Here is a 19,814-nt window from a genome sequence, read left to right as displayed (position 1 = left end):
GCATCCTGCCACCTTAAGGTTTTATAGAAGTGGGGAGTATCTTTATCAATCTTAGAGTCATCGATTTCCTGCTTTTTGGTTTCTTGTTTACTTCTTCCTCTTGCCAAAAGAGGGCTTTTCTTATAGTAATGGTCCGTTTTTGCTTCTCATGTGGGTGCGGGTCCCTGACTCGCACTATTGTGTTATAAACGCTAATCTAGTCTCTTATATTTGTAGGCTCTTTTTCGGATTAGTCTCAGGATTCCAGATCTCCCCTTTCTGCGGTTCGAGTCCTTGACTCGTACTACAGCGTTGTATCTCCTTGGCTCCCTCTTCTGCCAAGTGTCCCGACTCCCAGGTTTGCTTCAGTGTCCCAGACCCTCTTTTGAAGTGCAGGTCCTTGACTTGCACAGTGGCACTATCTCCCCTTGGTTCACTCTTCTACCAAGTAAACAATTCTCTTGGGCATTCTTCAGGGTTCCAGACCCTCACTTTCAGGTGTGGGTCCTCGACTCGCACAATGGCGCTGTCTTCCCTTGGTTCACTCTCCTGCCAAGTAGGCAACTCTCTCGGGCTTCCTTGCGATTCACTTGCTCAGCCCCATTCCTCCCCGGGCCATGTGCAGCTCCTGGGCAACCCGCGTACCTGTTTCTTCTGTCCAGGTCAGTACGGGTGTTCTCGGAGCTTCCGCTGCTTCCCTGGAGGCTCTGGTCACTGTCGGGACTACGTCACATTCGGCAGCGGTTCGTTTGGCGTCAGCTCCTTCCCGGTCGGGTGTCCTTTCCCCTGGATCGCTCGCCAGTGCAATGGCAGCCTGGAGGTCTCTCACAGCAGTAACATGAGGAGTCCTTGCGTCTGGGGCCTCTCACGTTCTTCCCCTCCGTGCTCATCTCGCTCTATGCTTCCCAGCTTCTGATTGCAGCTGAGACTGAATACCTTTGAAACTTCAGCGAAGAAAAATGATACTGCTTCGGGCCAATCACCGGTCTCAGAAGTCTAGAACGCTCATTCTGTTTCTGAGGCATACTCCTTGCACTCGTGGTCCTCATTCTCGTACCAGTGCTAGCCTTAAAGCTATGTGTCTGATATCTGGAAGTCTTTAGATGCTCATATTTGTTGCTTAAGCCAGATGGAATACATTGGCAATAAAACATGTCAGTTTTGTCCAAGCAAGTATAAGAATGATTTAAAGAGGGGGAAAGAGTGGGATCTATTAAGTAAGTTAGATGCTGCATTCCCTGATGGTGTTGGTCCCCAATCTCAGTGTGCAGTTCTTTCGCCACATACTCTCTCTTGTGTGTTACCAACAAGAGCAGTAGTGTACTGTGGATGTACTGCCCTAATGCCCAGAAAAAGGGACAACACCCTCAGGTTCATCACAGAGCTTTGCCAGAAAGTTCTTGAGGAGGTCTTGCCTTTTTAAGGGACTCATCACGTGGACCTCTTCTCTTCCAGCGTGAACATGCAGTGCAAGTTGTTCTGCACCAGAGAATTTCCTTGACAGGGAGCCCTGGGGAGACACACTGATGATTGAGTGATCCCACTGCTTCCTGTCATTCTGGTAGTTCTCAGGAGACTGCCGCTGTTAGAGTCGATGTTGATTCCGATCACGCTGGACTGGGCCCAGAGGATGTGGTAGCTTGAGCTTCTGAACATGTCCATCTGCCCTCCGTGGCACTTCCCAGTGAGAATTGTGAGTAAATCTTCACGTTGGGCGATTACTCCTCGCCGTCGGACCCTCTCAGTCGGGCTTCAATCCTTCTCTTAGTATTAGATACTCCCTCAGTCAGTTTCACTACAGACTTTCAATCAAAACGTAACTTTCAAGAGTCTCAATGTCTTTTTGAACAACCATTTACTGTGGACGACCCTCAGCCGGGTTCACTCTTGTCGACACAATGTTCACGGGTGTATCACTGTTCACCCCTTTTCGTAGATATCCTTCAGCTGGGTTCACATTTGCCAATATCACAATTCACTTTTCTTTATCACAATGCAGGATTTACTTTGCTTAGCTTTTCCTTTGGCATCACTCCGTCGGGTTCACATAGCCATTCTAACACTGTTCATGATTCAGTCATTCCATCAGAGAACAGGGTTCTCTTCCCCTAGTGTTCTACTGGCATCCCTCTGTTAGGTTCACACTTGCCACAGTTCACTAGACAGTCCTTTTAGATCCCTTAGGTTCTTCCCTATACCCAAGTCTGGGTCTCAGCCCCCTGACAGGCTTTCCTTAAAGTCCAAGCGAGACTTAACACAGTTCCATTAATGTAATGTCCTCAGGTGTGTTACTGGTTACCCAGTTCACCTTGTTTTCTCAACATGTCAAATACTTTAGAGTGTACAAGGGGGAGGGGGGGTTGCTCGACCCTTGTATGACCACCTTGACACCTAACGTTGGCCTCCCCTAAGGCCTCTTGGCATTTGTAGTTTCAACAAAGGGGACCAGCCAGAGTCCTTCGATTGAGCGCCCTCGTGGCGCCTGACCACTCTGTGGCTGGTCCTTCACTGGGCTTTATTCAAAGTTCAAACATACACATGTTCTTTGTTCATACAATGTTGCCGTTTGCAACCTTGGGCTCATCACCGGCCGGTTTCCTATCTGCTTTCTCCGACTCACCAGCTGTGCTGAACACGTCAGCATTTCTTGTCTCAGGAGTCCAGGACGGCCCCACGGCGGCGAGCGCTTCTCCCCACTTTGTCAATGGCGCGAGAGGGCCCTCTGTGCCGTTGACACCTTTCACACCACACGCCAACTGGACTTCCCGGTCTTATGATTTCCCTTTCGAAGGCTTTGCAGGTCCAATTTGAAAAGGGCAAGGGCAATTCCCTCCTCCTCATCCTTTCAGGTCTCGCCGCCTTTCTCCTTTGTTTGAACTGCCGGTCCGGAATAGGTGCTTCCTCGTGCGTTTGGCCTTCCTCAAAATGTGCTCTTGTGCTCTGCCTTTTATCCCTTTGGGGAAGGGAAAAGGCCGTCAGGTGTGTGTAGTTATCAATTGCCTGACTCTACCTGACCCTTGTGTTGGGACATGTCTGGTAAACGGCTTAGGTGTGAGTCCGTTGTCTGTCACGGTGTGAGAAAGTGTTTGTATCGGAAAAGGGGGGGGCAGAGTTTCTGAATATCCTACAGGGTAGGATGGGGAAAAGGTATTATAAGGAAGAGGGTACCGCATCTGACCCTTTGGCATCCCACTTCCACTCCCCAAAGACCCCTCATCCAGGAGATCTTCCCCCACTGGTCCACACCCAGGAACTGGATCCAATAGCGATGGCCATGTCCAGACCAACTGGAGGACAGATCCCCGGGGACTCGTAAGTGAGAAGCCTTTAGGTTTCTCAAAGAATGGACCTGCTCTACCACTTGCGGCAGCAGGTCCTCTCTCCAAGCCTTAGCAGCCTAAACACTCATGCTTGGCTGCTGACAGGCTGATGTATATAAGGCGTGGGATTTGTCAGGCAATATCCTGGATGTACTTCTTTCTTCTCAGAAGTCGGCAACTGAGGCCATTCATGCCTGCAGGTGGCATACATTCTTATCTTGGTGTTGAGAAAGGGGTGTGCACCCTTTCATCTGTCTTACTGCCTGGTTTTGGATTTTGTGCTCTCCTTGGCTCTGAAGGACATGCAGATTGGCACTGTTTGGGTACCTGGCTGCCATTTAGTCTTTAAAAGGACTATTAAGCAAGGCTATGTTTTGTCCATCCTCATTGTTTTTTTTTGTTAATATATTTTATTATTTTCCACATAACCATGGCACCACTCATACAAATGCCAGCTCAACAAATACCAACATAAACATATATTCAACATCCCACGAACCCTCGCCCCCACTTCGAACCCCTCCCTTCTTCCCATTTCCCTCCCCTTACCCACAGCCTGTTGCCCTTGCTCAGGCTTTCCCGCTTCCCGCATTTGCCCCTTGCAATCCTGCATGGGGCTGTTGCACAGTGGGTGGGCACAAAAACAAGTGCCCCCAAAAAACAAAACAACAAGGACGTGGTAGGCATGGGCCTCATCCACTCCACTGTCCCATGAGCCATTTACCAATATTGACCCATAGCATTCCATGCCACTCATATAACAAGACAGGTGCAACTACAGGAGCGTGCGCTACACAACAAAGGATTGCGACAATCTCTTGGCTCCAGGCTTTCTACTTGCCCATTGTGTCATAGTCATGGATGGCCAGACCATTATTTGCGGGCCAGCGCCTTGCCGTCGTGTAGATCTTCCGACTGGGTAGAGCCTCCAACATGGATTCCACTTTTATCTTCCCCTTCTCCCTCTTGCAGGCCAATCTGTTCCCTGTCCATCCATGCCTGTGCCTCCTCCGGGAGACAAAAAACCAGGGCTTGTTTTTGTAAATGATTTTGAGTCGTGCAGGGTAAGTCAACATATATTTCAGGCCAGCCCAATGGAGACTAGCCTTTGCTGATGAAAATTGTGCTCTACTCTTTTGCACTATAAACGTATAATCCGGGTAACCACCAAATTCGCTGAGGCCCTCTTAAATTCTCCCCCTTGTTGCGAAAATGGCAGTATCTTTTCCCTGTCTTTATAGTTCAGGACTTTGGCGATAATTGGTCTTGGTGAGGTCCGCCAAGTTAGTGCCCTGTGTGCTCTTTCAATTGTAAAGCCCTGTGTAAGGTTCCCAGGCCCAATTTCCTGAAGCAGCATATTCTCAATATATGTTGTCGGGTCAGCCCCTTCTTCTCTTTCCGGCAGGCCAAAAATGCGTATATTATTCCTCCGGGCCCGTCCCTCTGCTTCTCCAACTCTGTTTTCTAGGAGGCCGACCTTCATCTGTAGAATATGGACGTCAGCTTGCGTGTCCCGGAGTGTGCCCGACTGCTCCTTCACCTGCATCTCCAGAATCGCAGTTTGTTCCGCCACGTTGCTCACATCCTGTCACAAGAGACCCACATCAGCTTTCACTGCGTCAATATGAGCCCCCAATGTCACTTTCAGATCTGCTATTGCCTGCATCACCTGGTTGTGGAAGTCCAGAGCCCCATCTCTCTTTCCCAGCTCCGCCTCCTTATCTTTCTCAGGCGCTTGCTTCTTTGATTTGGTGAAGGCGTCCAAGGTTGGTTGGGTAGATTTGTTTTTGGCCGACTTGAGAAGCATTCAGCTAAGTGTCAGTCTCTGCCTTGGTCCTCAAGCTTCCAGTAGACTGCCCCTCGCTTTCGCAGGAGCCCAGAACGTGGTCGTTATAAAACAACTCTGCTGCAAAGAGCACAAACGAGGACTAACGGGATCCAACCATGGCTACCCCTTGTTCTTTTATTCGGAAGGACCTCCACACAGAGAATCTCCTGGGGTGTAGTGCTGCTCGTGTGTTGCCACAGGTGCCCGGCCTTTTGTTCCCTCTCGTGCCCACCAGTATGGGCGGTAATTAACTGCACCCGTATCTGTATCTCCAGCTCCCAGCCCGCTACGGCGCTTTGCCAGCCCTAGCAACCGTTCTGCAAGCACCGTCTAGAACTGCGCACAGGCTTCCCTCCACACAGCCAATGTACTCCAGCCACTGTTCCGTGGTTGCTGGGCTCGGGGTCACTGTATTCCCACTCGGCCTGGCCCTTGTCAGGCCCGTTTCATCAGTGGCTGGGCTTTCCAACACGCTCACCAGCTCAGATTTCGGTGCTCACCCCACTGCGTTTTTCCTGCACCACTCCAGTGCCCAGGTTATGGACCTTTTCTGGAGCTGCTCGTTCCTTTGGCCACTGCCTTCCAAGCGCACGTACCTGTTAACAAGGGTACCCTTCACCCTCTGCCGCAACCGGCAAGTCTTTACTACAGCTCCTCACGCTGCATTATGTGAGGTTACCAGAGAAGTTCCACAACCCAGCAGGGGCCGTTTTCATGCAGGTCCTCCCCTTCTGCACTTTTTCGGACCTCACCGTGGCTCGGGAAACCGCTGGATCTTGGAGCGGCTGTCCCGGATCTGCTAGCTCTCCCCATCGATCCTGCAAAGCGCATCCTCGCTCAGCCTTCCCTCACGTCGGGCAAGCGGGTCAGCCTCAGTACCCGCAAGACAAAAAAACGGCTAAACCAGGCCCACAATGCCTGTGTCGCTCTTGGGCAGCACCCCTCGGTGCCTCTGGTCCAGACACCAGTGCCGTCATCACGCCCTTCCACGCAGTTCGCCGTACTGGTCCGCCGCATCTGCCACTGCTTGGTTTATATGCTGCAAGCCGTAGTCCTCTGCTACGCTCTGCTTTCCTCCCTGCTGGCACCTCTCACTGGGGCTCCGCACTGCAAGCTTCAACTTAGCCGGATCTCCCGACCCTCTCACCGTCACTACGTTCCTTTGTCCAGGTTACCCCTCGTCGGCCATTTTCTTTTTGGACCACTTCGAGGGGGCAACCAACTGCACTCCGCTTATCTTCTTTGCCTCCTTCACTGCTTTCCACCACACTGCTCCCACACTCTCCCGAGCAGTTCCCCTGGACGTTCAGCTGCTTACAAGCTTCATAGGCACCTTTATGCTTGTCTTTTACCCAGATAACGTTGGATTAGGCAGGAACGATCTTGAGAGCAGACCTACTCCATTGACCTCCAAGCCACGCCCCCTTGTCCATCCCCATTGTTATGCAGTTTTTGCGGGGTTTGTGTAATCAGTGTCCAGCACGCAAGTTTGTTGTTCCCGTATGGGACTTGAATTTAATATTGCCTTTCCTCATGGGTGATCTGCTTGAGCCTCTGCATCCATAATCATTAAGGTTGCTTACCATTAAGCTGCTTTTTTCTGGTGGCCATCATTTCTGTCAGACAGGTAAGTGTACAAACTCCAAGTATTATCTGTTAAGCTTCCATACTTGGTGTTTTCCAAGGGTAAAGTGACACTAGATGTTACTTCTAGTCGAAATCGACTTCAGAATAAAAAGAAAGTCTCACCTTGGCAGACTGGAAGATCAAGGAACGGCCAATGCAGCTTGTAAGAGTTACCCCGACCGCCGCAGCACCTGCTACCCGGTAATGAAATCCCGAGAGAAAGTGTGCGACCGGCAAGGAAACCCTCTGGGGAAGAAAACCCTAACGGGATCCGGAATCCGGTATCTTGATCACAGAATGAAGGTGACGTCTCCAATGATGATGCGGGAAGGCTTCTTCTGATGGCAATAGACAACAAGGTAAGGTGATTGCGGGAGAGGAGAATGGTAAGTAATTAAGAAGATAGAAGAACTCCTAACCCTTTAGGTGGCAAATCCTCGAATACCTGAAGCATTCCCTGAGAGCGGGGGTTTGGAGAGTTCGGAGAGGGCTGAAGGACGGGAGATCTAGAAAGTAATCAAGAGGTAAGTGTGTGCACGAAGGGACGGGAATAGTAGGATGGGAAAGAGAACCCAGTTCTAAACTGTAGTAAATAATTACCCGGAAGGAACCCCAAAGAATGGAATAGAGCTGAACGTCTGGACGGGAAGGAGGAAATGGCCCCGGAAATAGAACGGACCGAAGCGGCTGGGAAGAAAGTCTGAAATAGAATCAAGACAGTATTAGTACAATGGGATGTAGGAAAGCAAAGGTAGAATACAATGAGAACTCCTAGGAACGAACTCACGGAGCGTCTGCCAAAACAGTAGCGACGCGAAGTGCAGTCAAACTTCGTGCCGTATATGGAATCACGTGAGTGTCTCACCGCGTTCCCGGTGAACGTGTAGAGACTGCAACGTTGTGTTCAACACGGACTGTTCTGCGGTCCACCATCTTGGAAGTACCGAACCGAGTTTCGTCGCATAATCGGTTTCGGGACCATAGTGACCAACGTGATGTGTGTGTAACATTAGAGGGAGGCCTTCTTTGCTGCCTAAGGTTGTTTCAGACTTTTATCTCTCTAAGAAGATTCCATCTGCCTAGGTTTTCCCCCTGCCTCACCTTTCTAAGATGGAGGAATGATTCCATCGGCTGGAGTTGGGGCGGGCCCTCAGCCTCAGGATATCAGTAAAGATGACCTGCTCTTTTTGGGATATGCTGGAACTCCTGCTGGCAGCGCTGTGACTAAATGGACCCTGCCAAGGTGGACCATTCTCTGCTTTTTTAAATGCTGTAATCTAGCTGGGAAGAATTTGCCTGATGGTCTCGGAGCACATTCAACCGGAGGTCTGGCTGCCACCTTACCATGCAGAGGGTAGTCCCTGTCTTGGACATATGTCAAGCAGCTATGTTAGCTTTGCTGTATCTGTTTGCAAAGCATTACTGACTGGATTCCCTGTCAAGGCAGGACGATGGCTTTGGTGAAGCGGTCCTCCAATATTTTCTGATGACGGTGGTGTCTTCTTGCTCTTTTCCAGTTGTATGTACTGCTATAGGAGTACATCAAAGATGAGGATTCTGTGGAGTTAATGAGAAATCTGTTGGTGTAAGGAATCCATTAGAAGAACAAATTATGGGCCTCTGATGGATGTTCATTCCACAGATTCCTCATCGCTCCCACAACCTGCCCCTCTTGGCGTATTGCTTGTACAGCCAATCTGGTTTGTAGTACTTCAGCCGCGGAGTGCTAGGGACAGAGTGGAACTGAAGTCATGGTTTGCAGCGGCTTCCTTTATACTGGCCCAGACGTGGGACGTGCAACATCACAGAGCCACTCTTCGCCCCATGGTGTCAATTATTTTTTCCAAAGGTCAGCTGGTACTGTAGATTGAATAAGAAAGATGGGTAATCTGTGGGAGGAACATCCATTCGAAATAACATTGAGTGGTAAGCAATGTGTTCTTCTTGGAAGGCTCAAATGTCACTTTTGATTCACAGTCCGTTAAACGTTATCCTGAAGCATGGAGTGTGGGTGCAACCCTGCAGGTACTTGACTCTTTTGCAGACACCATTAAGTCTATGCAGCTGAGGGCTTTGTGCAAAATAAAACAAACAAGCATCATCTAGTAGGTGCCCTCTAGGTCTTAGAATTATTCCTTTTAACCTGTTTCTCATCTAAAAAGTGCCCCCTGAGATATTACTGTGTTTTATTCTGCCTGTCCCACATACTTAGAATTGTTCCTGTTAGCTTGATTCACATCTAGAAGTGCCCTCCAAGATATTACTGTGATTTATTTGTTCCACACACTTAGAAATTTGCTCTGGACCCTGAATGCATGGACAACGTGTTCTCGCATCAGGTTCTACAAGTGTGGTAGTTACGTGATGATTTGCCTTTCAGCTTAGCTGTTTTTCGAGCTGGTCCCTTTCTTTACGGGGTCGATGCAAAATCATGCCCATAATTGTAAAAGTCCATGAACAACTGCAAAAGCCACATCTGTTAGCTTTGCCAATTCTTGTTTTGCAAGCTACCACACTGGGATATTTGACACATGAAACAGCCAATTGTTTTCAGACAGTCCAAATCCACATTCTGGAATCCCTTGTTCCTACATTGAAATGATGTACACAATATACTAATCCTAAAAATGTGGCAGACATTTTTAAATCTGTTGAAGCATCCCTGTGTGGCTTTTCTAAGTTAAGAATAGTATGAAATATTTATTCTTAACCACTTGCATATTCTGTGCGACTGCCTTTGGTTGGTATAAGTCGAAGACTGATGACATTCTCTTGCCAGTGCTAAAACAGCTGAATGCACAGCAGGTAAATATTTATTGCAAAATTATTTTAAATTTCAGAATATGATGTGCTATGCTTTCTTTCATTCTGTTGTGCCACTTGGTATGGGATTTTTCATTGCTTATCTTAACCTTCACCACAGCTTCTTCACACCTCTACTGTTTTTCATACGCTATACTTATTATCATGTACAGAATTTCGTAGGCTGACCAACCTACTCATCTGACTTGAATACATCATTGAACTTTTACCAAGAAGGGAAAACGAGGCAAATTGACTGTTTCGACAATTTGATTTTTGGGTAGTGGACTAAGAATTCCACAATCGGCATATAAACAATTAAAACACCCACTCCTGATGGCAGTCACCTTGTTGTCATACTTTAAGGGGTAAACATTTCAGTGCTCCAGAAAAGATTTTGAAGTGGGAGTATTTTATTGCCTTTCTTTTAAAGTTGGGTTTAAAAGGATTTTCATGCAAGTAAAAACGCAAGTCCCATCCTAAGTGGGAATAGAAATGTTTTTTAACAAAATATTTGTTTGCACTAAGTTATTCATGCACATTAAAAAGGTAGATTTTTGCATTAAGGTCAGGCAGTAATAGAAAAACGTACTCCTGTGGCACTATGTTTACTACTGATCCAAACGTATCCATGGAGCTGTGTGAATGACAGCTGGCGACATGCACTTATGTGTTTGTTTCCCATTTTTGTTGGGGGCATTTTTACTCCCTACTTTTATTTTTGGGAGCACTTGCCTATATGTAGGGTGTAAAAGTGGACAATGCACCCTGGGGCTGGGTGGAATATTGGTCCTCATGGTATGGATTGTTGATTTGCTGGGTTTGGCTGTTTGAACGTGAAAGTAATCTGTCGTCATGCTCTCCTTACTTTCCAAGTGGTTGGAAATTGCATGCACTATAGTCCATAATAGAAAAGGTATCTGAAATTTGTCTCTAAAAAGATGAGATGGGGCTCTAATTGCCTTTCCCCAAATCCACATTTTTACACACTTATTTATAGTGTTTTACCAGCCGTACCAGCTTTTCCCTGTATTTTACACCACTGGTCGGGAAATATCATCTCAGCTGTTGCCACCTCATTTTTAACTCTGAAGTAACTAGTAACTTCTAATGTCCTCCTTCCTCCCACTGATTCCACATCTTTAATATCTATCTCGCAGCACAGCTGCTCTTTCAAAAATGTTCCTCCGCCAGCGGGTGCAGCTCAGCCAGACGCCTCTATGTGCCCCTTTGGATTCGGAATAACCTACACCCCCAAATGACCTAAAATAGATACTACTAAATGTCCTACTGACTAAATGGTCGTAGGACATTTTGTAGTATCTATTTGGTGCTGTAGGTCATTTGGAAAATAAATGCTGCAGGGGTGTCCCGCCCAACATCCTGCTCACTATACTATGCAGTATAGTGAGCGGGGCTTGCGGGGGACACCTCTGCAGCTGTTCCGACAAAACAAAAAAGGCTGCAGGGGTGTCCCTTGCAAACCCCGCTCACTATACTTTATAGTATAGTGAGCGGGGTTTGCAAGGGACACCCCTGCAGCTGAACCGAAGAAAAAAAAGAAAGAAAAGGACCCTTCGGCGCCGGTCCCGATCACAGAAGTGAAAGGGAACTGGCGTCACAGGGACCAGCGAGACGGAAAGAAAGGTAAGTAGGGGCATGGGGTGTTGTGGGGGTGTGGGCAGGGGTTAGTGTTTGGATAGATTTGGGGTTGTTTTACCGTGGATGGAAATGTACGAACAATTTTGTTTAACGTACATTTCTCATGCAGTCATTTCTGTCACAGACATTTCATCCGCAGTAAAATAACCCCAAATCGCCCCTTTACCCCAGAGGAATGGAAGGCCTTTAGGCAGAAGATGCTTGACATCTTCGCCAAGGTTCTGGTGGCCCTGACACTTCGGCCGTGTTGCTGTGGTTTTGATGTCTTCAGCCAAGCCGGCTAATAACACTGTGCTCGGACAAGGCGGTAGGGATTCCATGAGTAGACAAGACGGATCTACGTTAAAAGATCATATCGCAAAATAGGCAGTTATAAATGAGCGAGGTAGAAAATTGTGTCACGCAAAAAAGTCATATAGTTTGAAATATATATATATTATTTTTTACATTTTATTGAATTATAAAAACAACCAAACAATACAAACCAAAAAAACAGTGCATGTTCCAACAGTTTCATTACACTTTCTTAACTTCTAACCACTACTTCCCTTATCCCACCCCCCTCTACGAGTCTATTGCATTAAACCTTCAGTTTCTGCATCCTGTGGTTCGGTCTCCTCCTCTACAAGCTCCACTGGGTCATCTAATGACCCAAACAGTTCGGCTATCAGTGATTTCCAGGCCATCAGGGACTCAGTCTCCTCCCGCCCCACCCCTGTGCGACATGCTTCTTGCCATGCCATGGTTTCGGCTTCCGCCCCTTTTTGCAAATCTCTCCACCACACCTCTACCTTTGGCACATGGCATGACTTCCATCCCATGGCAATCCTCCTCTTTGCGAGCACATAAGCCAGATCCCTCAGCTTACTCACGTGCTTGAGCTTCTGTGGTCTGGGGAACCCCCCCAGCAGACAGGCCCACACTGTATCCACTACAATCTTGACCCCTTTTTCTTCCAGTTTCCCTTTCACTCCCCTCCAGAAACGCTCTATGATCGGGCATGACCAGAACATATGCACCATGCCTGCGTTCTCCTCGTCACACTTGGGGCATGCCTGCCGTCCCGCATTTTCAAACCTCAATATCCTTTAAGGCATCATATATGCCCTATGCGTTATGTACAGCTGAATCTGTTTCAGCCTCGCGTTTCTAGACACCTTCTTATGATACCCCTGCACCCGTTCCCACATTCCGTCTCCCATCGTGGCTCCAACCTCCATTTCCCAGTCTAGTCTCAACTGCGTGACCTCCTTCCCCACTTTAGACATCAGCATTTCATACAATCTGGAAATCTCATGACCCCCCTCAGCTATGTCATATATCACGTCTATGGTGGCATCTGATTCTTCCTCCAACACAGTTTCAGGCCATGTTCTCTTAATCCTCTGTACCACTCTGATACGTAATATACTGACCCTCATGCAACCCAGTTTCTTCCCGCAGCCCCTGAAAAGTAATACTAGAGGCCCTCCCGCCAAATATCACCCATTGTTGCCACCCCAGCCGGTTCCCAGTGGTTCCTGAGTATCATTCGTAGCTGCGCGTCTGCCCCCGTCAATGCAACCAGTGGTATCTGCGGTGAGCATGGGGACGGGTTCTCCATCATTTGACATGCCCTGCGCCCCACCATTTCCGCCCTGGGTACCCACATCATCTCTTTCAAGTAAAAAGGTGCACAATCACGCCCAAACAGCCTAAATTCCGAGGTCTCTTCGTCAGAGAGCCATTTGGCAACATACTGTAACTGGCTTGCCACATAGTACGCCTCATAGTTGGGCAGCTTTATCCCTCCTTTGTCATGGAAGTTCTGTAGCTTCCATAACGCCACTCTATTTCGCGTGCCATGCCACAAAAAGTCCCTACACATGCTATTCAATTTGGTGAAGAACTTACGGTATGTTCCCGAAGTAGTGTAGGAGCCTTGGCAGGACCACCATCTTTAGCATTGCTCCACGCCCCATCATCGCCAAGGGCAGCTTAGCCCAAAATTGCATGCACTTCTCAATTTTTTTAGTGGCTACTTCTGTATTGCACCTATGCTCTTCCTCCACGTTGTGGTATATATCTATCCCCAGGTACCGAAATGTGCTAACCGCCCACGGCACTTGCAATACAGGTAGCCGCTCCGCTGGAATCCCCATGTACCCCCCTAATGGGAACATGCTGGACTTCTGGGGGTTCACTGCTATACCGGACAGCACAGAGTATCTCTGCAGCACATCTAGAATGTAGTGGAGATTCTCTTCTGGGAATCGCAAGTACAGCAGCATGTCATCTGCATATAGGGAGATCAGATGCCGCTCCCCTTTCTCCTCGATGCCTATGGTGTCATATTGCTGCCTCAGATATATTGCTAGAGGTTCCAGGGCCAGTATGTAGAGCATTGGAGACCACAGGTATCCCTGTCTAGTACCCTGCTGAGCTACCACCTTTCCGATATCACAGATCCTGTCCTAACTCTAGCCAGCGGTTCGCTATATAACATTTTCACCCACCTTACATATCCAGGCCCTAACCCGTAGTGCTTCAGTGCCGCAAGCAGCCATGGCCATTTAATGGAGTCAAAGGCCTTGATTGCATCCAAAGACACAATTGCCATTTCCTCATCTCTTTCTCTGCCAAACTCAATGATTCTCTGGAGTCGCCTATGATTATTGGTAATGTTTCTATGAGGGACATAGCCCGTTTGATCCGGGTGTATTAATTTGCCAATAACCTTTTTCAGTCTATTTGCTAAAACAGCAGTTAATATCTTGCCGTCTTGATTCAGCATTGACAAGGGTCTACAGGAACCACAGCTGTGCCCAGGTTTGTTAGGTTTGGGGAGCGGTATTATGACGGGCTCTCTGTGACTCTGGTAAGCGTCCCGTCTCGAATGCTTCGTTTAACATCTCTAACAGTGGGGGGAGGACCTCTTCCATGTATACTTTGTAAAACTCACTTAGGAGTCCATCTGTCCCGGGAGTTTTACTAGTAGGCAGCTGCCTCACCACCTCCCCTAATTCTTCCAAGGTGATCGGGGTATCTAGTTCCTCTCTCTCCTCCTCGCTTATCTTGGGCAACCCCATGTCCTCAAGCGTTTCTTCCATCATAGCGCGACTACTTTCCCCTTCATCTCCATATAATACCTTATAATAATCCACCAACACTTGATTAACTCCCTCCTGGGTGTCCTCTACACTACCGTCTTCTCTTTCTATAGTCCTGATTGTGACTCTGGGGGTCTCACTCTTATATAACCACGCCAAAAGTCTCCCCGGTTTATCACCACCCGCATGCTGTCTCTCTATGTATTTTTTATAATTAAGGTTACACAATCTCTCCCAATATTCTGCACATTTTTGCTGTAGCCTAAGTGTCAATTCTAGCTTCTCTGCTGTATCGTCTCCGCCCCTTAAGGCCTCTTCTAATTTTTCTTCCGTCCCCTGCAGTTCAGCTAAAACCCCACCTTGTGGGCCCTTGGATTTCGCTATGGCTACCCCCCTCATGACAACTTTAAAGGCCTCCCATAGTGTTCCCGCGGAATCCACGCTCCCAGTATTTGTTTCAAAATAAGTTACAATCTCCTCCCTAAAAAAGGGGTCTCGCAACGCTTCCACTTGTAGGCGCCATGTCGGGATCCTCGCTCTCGGGGGGGCAGTATTGCCATGCAAGAATCAGGGGCGAGTGGTCCGAAAGGACCCTGGCCTTGTACTCTATTTGTGCGATCTACGCTATCATTTCGGGTGATGTGAAGACATAATCCAACCTCGCTGATAACTGCTGTGGGGCAGAATAATGTGAATATTGCCTTTCCTAGGGGTGCCTCACTCTCCATGCATCCTCCAAACCAAAGTCATCCAGCAATGTCTGTAACACCCTGGCTGCAGGGGCCGGTCTATCCATCTTCCCATTCGATCTGTCCACCCTTGGGTTCAATACGCAGTTGAAGTCCCCTCCCCAGATCATCGCGCTTCCTACGCATACGCTCAAATTCGCACTCAATGTTCTAATGTACGCCGCTGTGTTCTGGTTCGGGGCATACGTGTTAACAATGCTCATCTCCCTGTTCTCCACCATCCCCTCAGCATAACCATCCTCCCGTCTGTCTCAGCCACCACTTGCAATCGCTGAAAAGGGACATGTGGCACCACCCAAATAAGCACTCCTCTTGCATAAGCAGAGTACGATGAGCCCACTAACACTCCTTTCCACTTCCCAGCGATCGTGTCCATCCTCTCTCGTGTGAGGTGGGTTTCCTGCAGCAATGCAATATCTATTTTCTGCCTGCGCAGGTACAACATAACTTTGTTCCTTTTTAAGTAGCTGTTGAGCCCCCGCACGTTCCATGTAAGTATCTTAAGGTCCCCCATGGCCTGTACCAGTTCCGTTCCTCCTCCCCCAGGTGCAGTCTGACTTTGAATTCCAATCCAATCTGTATAGGCTCGCATCCCATTCTAAATTCCCTTTAACCAAAAGCACGCCAAACTTCCCATTCCCCCTCCTTCCCGCCTCCCGTCCCTTCCCCAACATCACACCCCCCAACTGTTGCCCAGCTCTATCCCTGTATCTCAGGCTCCCCCGCATTTAGCTCTTGCTGGCTCTCGCCTGTACTCGCAGGGTGAGGCCACCCTAGTGGCCAACCCACTACTACTACAACTATAATTCGGGGGGTAGGGTGCTTTCGCCCTGCCGCTCCTATGTCACTTCGGGTTAACTAAATATTGCTATACAATTTGCATATATGTACACGCTACTATATTCCAGTCCTTCAAGTCTGTTCCAATCAGCGGTTTTTTTATCAAAATATCAGCCTCCTACAGCCACGCCCATTGTTCTTAATCTTCATCTAGACACCCCTGGGGTGCCCACTCGACGCCTTAACAGTATGCATACCGTATCCGAGTCACTTATCGTGTCCCTCTTGGGTCTCTTCCGTGTCTCGTTCCGGGCAGCCCTGCAGATCCAGCCACGTCGTCGCTTCTTCCGGAGTGTCAAAAAAATACATTTTGCTCTTGTGCACCACCTTCAATTTTGCGGGGTACAGAAGCATATATTTTATCCCAGCCGCGCGCAGCCTTCTTTTGATTGCCACATAGCTGTACGGTTGCCTCTGGACCAACATAGTGTAGTCCGGATACGCCGTGATGGTGCTCGAGGCCCTTTCGATTGTTCCACCTCCAGGGAAGTGCGCATGTCTGACATCCCAAACCCCCCAAGAGTCTTTCAGCTCCGTGATGGCCTCTAAAATCTGATGGTTATCAGCCACTGTGGTGCCCTCCGCTGGTGCCAACGAGCCTTTGGGCGCGATGGCTGCAGGAGAATGTTGCGTTTTGGCAAAAATATCCATTGTGGATTGCTTATTCTTGTTCTTGCTCACGGCCCCTTGCGCCGACATTCTGCGGCCTCCGTTGGGCCTCACTGTCTCGATTCAGCGTCCGCGTGCCTCACCAACCGTCTTTTCCACTCTTATCAGCTATTGTAGTACTCTTCAAGCAGTCGCACCGTCTGCCGCCTCTCGCCGCGGCTTTCTGCTCATCGCTGCCGAGCGAGCGCTTCATATGACTATCGTGGCGCGGCCTATCTGTTCGCACCCCCGCTGCCCCCGGGCTCTTGCCTTCCGGGTCAGCACGCAAGCCAACGTGACACAAGGCTTACCGCTGCAGGGGTTTCGCGCTGTCTCCGCTTCGCTATCATCATTCTTTCCCCGTGGCTGCCGTCTCTATTCTGCCGCTCCGGGTGCTTCAGTTTCTTTTCCTTTGTTGTCGGCCATCTTGTGTGACAATGGACCGAGCAGCCGCCGTCGTTCGCCGAGCGATTCCTCCAGAATTCCACACACGATTCACTCGGTCTTTATACAGTGAGCAGAACATATGTTCCCATGCATGTATAGTCAATCCTGGAACCAGTAGCGTGTTTTTTGTAGGTAGTTTTCACGGATCATATGTCGGATCCTCCGGAGCTGCTCAGGAAGCACGTCCTACTCCATGGCTGCCCAAGCCACGCCCCTATAGTTTGAAATATAGCTTATGTATGCAGACGAAAGTCTGCAAACATTTGTTTTTGATTTGTAAAGAAGTAGTACACTTTCCTTTAGTTGTGCTTGTTCCGGCAACACAATAGAAGACCAACGGCTGTAAATCGTGCGAGATCGTAATCGCGGAAGTTGTGATGATGGGACGCACAGAGAGAGAGAGAATAAAAAGTGCTCATGCATCAAGAGAGAAAGGTAAACATTCCGGTGACCGTGCGATCGGTTAATTAAAGAAAACCCATTCACAGATAAATGATACAGTGCAAATGTATAATTAAAGAAAATCAGTTAAAACATACAGGACACATTGCAATCGTTTTATTAAAGAAAATCCGTTCAAGAAAAAGGAAGGTACGTTATTTAAAAAAGATTATATTGGGAAAAGAAAGTCAATATTGGAACATGGAGAAAGGTTTTGTGTTTAATATTTCTAATATTATTACTTTGTTTTGAAGAGTTGAGATAGAAAAGGTAATGGGATTAAATAGGTTATCAGAATACATGTTTGCAAAATGATGGAGTTTGCGCTTTTGATTTGCGGTGTAGGCATGTTAATATAGCTTTATAGACTTGCAGCAATAGCCATACCGGGCGTTATGCGCCCTGAAGACCGAGTCGCGAGGGCCTATAACGAGGTATGAGGGACCATAACACTCGGTACGGCCTGAGCTGCAGGTCTATAAAGCTATTAGAACACCTTCTGTAGTTAATTAAGTTAGAAAAAAAGACAAATTACTAATAAATACTGCAGAAATTAATGTTTATTGGGAAAAGGTTTAGAGGATGGAAAGGGTAGTTTTGTAAAGAAAAACATATTTTTTAGGTTTAAGTGAGTGGTGCCATAGAAATGAAGGGTGCAGTTAATAAATTGGCCATGTGGAACATGACCGGTGGCTCCAGTGTTTACATTTGGGGTTGAGGTGGTAGTGATTAGCATTGTCGTGAAGTATTCAAATGGAGAAAGTAAATGGAGGTGTGAGTTTTGTTTTTTCTTCAAGTAATTAATTAGTATTGGAGGAATGGAATATTTAAATGTGGAAAGTCAATGCAGGGGTCAGTTGTCGTTTGCAGTTTTTATTCGGCAGGGAATGCAGGGGCAAAGTTAGAAGTTTAAAATTGAAATACAATTTTTTTTTTTTTTTTTTTTTTTTAGAAGTGTATTATAACGTTTAGCAGGTGGGCACTGTTCAGATTTTGCACAGAAATATGTTTAAAAACAAAAAATCTGAGTGTATTCAGAACATTTAGCTAGCAGATGGGCACTGTTGGAAATCAACAGTGAATAAACTTTATTTACCTTTGTTTAGTTTGTTTCTTTTATGTGTGTTACAGTGTTTGTTTTATCCATAACGTTGCCAAGACGAAAGCTTTCATTTGGAATGATTTGTGAGGGGGTGGGCCACGTTATGCACGAACTTATGGCAATTTCACAAATTAACTATTGCCGGTACAGCTATAACTTCGGATGCGGCCCGATGTTGGAAGCTGAGGCGGCATCAATTAAGTAGCGGGCTATAATGGCAGCGCCCGGCTAATGTAAGCGCCACTCTGAACTGTGCTGGCTGTATTCAATCTGCAGGCTATACTAGTTTGTATAGCCCACAGATTGACCAATCAGGATTGTGGAAACACCACTGGGGTGTTCTAATTGTCAATAGATGGTAGTAGACATTTGAAAACACAGACAAATGGATTGCAATCTTGCGGTCGGAAAACAAAAGAAAAACATGGTAAGTAAATAGTAAATGAATGTGAGCTATTGTTTCATGAATACAGATGGACAAAAGAGTGCTGCAAAATTTTGAATGATATGATCATTTGGGTGAGGCAAAACTCGCAAAATGAATGGTTGACTCGATGTTTTGGATACGCGACTTTGTGGTAATACCGACGAGACAAGTTCCTGTCCAAAGGTCACACTGTTAGGACATTGCTCCTCTGACCTTGGCCCCCCACCCCTTACACAGCAACACTGAAGTCGCAAGGGATTTCTCCCCACTTGCAGAAGAGCATACCTGTCACAGTTGGAGGAGATTTTCTGATGAGAAAGGGGACCCATATCCTTTGGACTAGAACTCCTCCACCCAAGGGAGGTCAGAGATGTTCCAGAGGAGTTTTATGGGGAACAGAGGGACCTAGTTGACTTGCAAGAGGCAAGTGGTCTGGACACCTTGCCAGAGGTCGACATGTCCCGGTTTCAATCCCTGGCAAGCCACAAGCCTCTTTAACACTTGATTACCAAAGTGGTCGACAGTGTGGGATTGTCTGCCCCTTCACACCCTAAGGTTCAGTAGGAGCAAACAGACATCCTGGACGAGAGTCCAAAGAAGGAGACACTATTGCCTTTCATTCAGGCAGTTTTTCAGCTCTGGGCCAAGCCGGCTTCATTACTCACTGTTGACCGGGACCTGGATTAAAAGCACTGGCTGGCATCTTCGGACCCCATGTTGGTCTCCACCCATGCGTTGTCAGAAGGTTTGGTTGTCCAGGCAGCTACGGCAAACCTAAAGAACATGTCTTTTCTGTCCTTGCCCCCTGACAAGTAATGCAGGAAACCTGACACATGTGGATTTTCGACTCTTTG

General features: G+C 47.7%; 1 protein-coding gene across 1 annotated transcript in view; it reads left to right on the top strand.

The window, feature by feature from the left end:
- The window catches only part of ERCC5 (ERCC excision repair 5, endonuclease), a 361,049-nt gene that overhangs the window by 304,648 nt on the left and 36,587 nt on the right, over positions 1-19,814 (top strand). The window contains exon 15 of the mRNA XM_069637054.1: positions 9,474-9,558. Coding sequence (XP_069493155.1) covers positions 9,474-9,558 — 85 coding nt within the window. The remainder of the gene's footprint in view (positions 1-9,473; positions 9,559-19,814) is intronic.

This window comes from Ambystoma mexicanum, chromosome 7p, assembly GCF_040938575.1.
Source record: "Ambystoma mexicanum isolate Mex_15411 chromosome 7p, UKY_AmexF1_1, whole genome shotgun sequence".
NCBI classification, from domain to species: Eukaryota; Metazoa; Chordata; class Amphibia; order Caudata; family Ambystomatidae; genus Ambystoma; species Ambystoma mexicanum.
The sequence above is the reverse complement of the archived record's forward strand: the minus strand, read 5'-3'. Positions and strand labels throughout refer to the sequence as shown.